The 2606-nt window shown below is 59.1% G+C and overlaps 1 protein-coding gene across 1 annotated transcript in view; it reads right to left on the reverse strand.

Moving 5' to 3' along the window:
- The window catches only part of MATCAP1 (microtubule associated tyrosine carboxypeptidase 1), a 9684-nt gene that overhangs the window by 4154 nt on the left and 2924 nt on the right, over positions 1-2606 (reverse strand). Inside the window, 3 exon segments of the mRNA XM_006155588.3 lie at positions 1-92; positions 353-496; positions 579-1204. The exon segment at positions 1-92 is cut by the window's left edge and continues 10 nt beyond it. Coding sequence (XP_006155650.2) covers positions 1-92; positions 353-496; positions 579-1204 — 862 coding nt within the window.

Consider the following 2606-nt stretch of genomic DNA (forward strand, 5'->3'; position numbering starts at 1 on the left):
GCTCCAGTCAGGTTGATGGCCAGCGTAGGTCGGCTATTCTCCACCATCATCACTGCCTGGGACAGGAGGTCCTCACTCAGCTGCACCACGACCTGCAAGTGGCAGTGCTCTGAGCCATGGCCACCAGCCCTGGGGACAGTGTGCAAGGGGACCTCCCCTCCCCCTATGCCACAGGGCTGCCAGGCTGAACACTTGGCCAGAACACCCACCCTTCACCTCCCTTGCTCAAGCTCTCAGCTCACTGGGTCAGGAGCAGGGGTTTGTCTGGGGTCCCCAGCTGGTTGGAGCCCGCCCATCAGGCAGCCTGATTTGGGACATGGGAGGAGGGGCGGTACCGGCAGGGCACGCTCACCTCCCCGGCGCAGCCCTCCTTCTGCATGTACTTGCGCACGATGGACCAAATCTGGCACTTGGTCAGCAGCTGGCCCCCCGTGGTGGCCTCAAAGTGTTCGTAGGTGCCAAACTTCTCCAGGACAGCCTCAATGATGCCAACTGCCTGTACACAGAGCCGCAGTGGCTGGTCAGGCTAGGCCCCATGCGTGGTCAGGGCCGGGGTGAGGAGGGTGGGCTGGACTGACCTGATGGATAAACTGTCCAGAGGCCTCACAGTACTTCTGCAGCACCGCTGTGGGCATGGGCTCCTGGTACTCGAACTGTGGGTTGTAGGTGTAATGGGACTGGAAGAACTTGTCCCGCTCCAGATCCATGTTGATTGGCCGCAGGGCCACCAACATGCAGGGGCTCTTGCTGGCACCATGGCCTGTATCCCTTCGAGTCTTAGCAATGTGAGGCAGGGAGGCCGCAGGCCGCAGGGTGCCCCCACCTGGGTCCCGCCCACGGCCGAGTGGGGCCCGTCCCTGGGTGCCACGGCCACGCCGGCCAGTGCTATTTACACTGTAGGTGCTCTCGCTGCGACGCATGTGGCCTCGGTGGTCCGAGCGTAGCTCTGAGAAGAGCTGCCGCTCAGGCCGGGGTCGCAGTGCTGAGGGGACTGCCAGAGCCAGGGGCAAGGCCAGGGACTGAGGCCAGGGGTACAGCGGTGGCCCATTGCGATCTGAGGGCTTGAGCCTATGGCGCAGGGACGGGGGACTGGCTGGCGGGCTGGGGGGTGCCCGCTCATACACCTGAGCCCCCGAGTCCAGCACCATCCTGTCCTGAGGGTCACATTCAGCCGGATCACTCCAACTCCCCACGCTGTCGACGTCTGGGGACACAGAAGGGCATGCAGAGCACAGGGTGAGTGGGTGTGCCCAGAGGACCAATAGGCCCTATGCTCTGGGCTGGGCCCCAGCTGGGCCTGGCATCTCATTCCAAGGGTCTGGGTGGCTGCCTCCCACCCCCATCCTAGCATCCATTCCCTCCAGCGAGTTCACTCTAGCCTGCCCTGGAGGGTAAGTAGAGGAAGAGTTTAGTTTTGTTTTAAGGTTCTTGCCAGAGGGCACTCACGTTCTCTGCCAGACAGTGAAAAGGAAAGTGAGAAATCACTTCCCAGGGGGTCTGGCCACACTGCAATCCCTTCTCCATTCTCCTTTCAGGACTTTAGGCATGCCTGCACATACACCTTGTGTGATTTTCAAGCCACCGGGTCCAGGCCTCAAACCACGGTGTCCCATGTGAAAATCTAGCTCCTTAAACACCACGCCACCTGCTGGCCCCAAGGAAAAGTGTTATATAGACACCTAGATGGTGGTCACTATGCCCCTCAGCTCTGAGCTCTGGAGGGCAGGGCTGAGCCCCTATTCCCATCTCTGGGCTCAGTCCACATTCATCCATTCTGGGAGCTGGGGCAGTAAAGCCTCTTCTGTCTGGATAAATGATGGGGCTGCCTCCTGCGGAGGGCATCTTCTCAGTCCCACCCCCACTCTCCCACCTGGCCTCACCCACTTCCTCGAGTCCATCTGGCCTCTGTCATTTGTGTCTGAGTGCCCCTTTGCTTCTGCTAGTCCCCGCCTGGAATCCTCTCTCTCCTCTGGGCCATCTTTTCCAATCCAAATTAGAACCTGCTTCTGGGGGGCAGGAAACTTCAGCAAATCCAAGCCCATCCCTGGCCTGTCCCCTGTCTGAGTCATCTTGCAAGTGATCGTTCAAAGCCAGTGTCAGAGCTCACCCCTGGCTCTATGCCAGTTGTCAGTCCAATCCAGCCTCTCTCCAGAGACTGGCTGGAGGTTCCAGCCTTTGCCTGCTCAGGAACTCGATTCCAGGGTTTCTCTTTTCTCCTACATCAGTCTCCCTCTCTACTGGATTCCTTCCATCAGCAGAAAAACACCTCAAAAAAACAAAACCCTCACTTGAACCCACACTTCTCTAACTCCTCCTTGCTGCAGCACAACATCTCAAGAGTCATCCATATCGGGGGACCAGCAGTTAGCGTAATGGCTATGTCGCTGGACTCCCACGTAGTCGACCGCGGTTCACGTCCCGGACCCGGTGCTTAAAACTCACGCCGGACGCATGCGCGTGCGTGCCCAAGATCCCGAGAGGAGAATGGAGGAGAAGGGATTGCGGCGTGACCATCCCCCCTGGGGGGTGATTTCTCACTTTCTGTCTCTATGTCTCTCTCTGTCTGTCTGGCGAGTGCATGTGCCCTACAGTGAAAATCTCTCAAA

Source organism: Tupaia chinensis, unplaced genomic scaffold, assembly GCF_000334495.1.
Source record: "Tupaia chinensis unplaced genomic scaffold, TupChi_1.0 Scaffold000463_1, whole genome shotgun sequence".
NCBI lineage: Eukaryota > Metazoa > Chordata > Mammalia > Scandentia > Tupaiidae > Tupaia > Tupaia belangeri.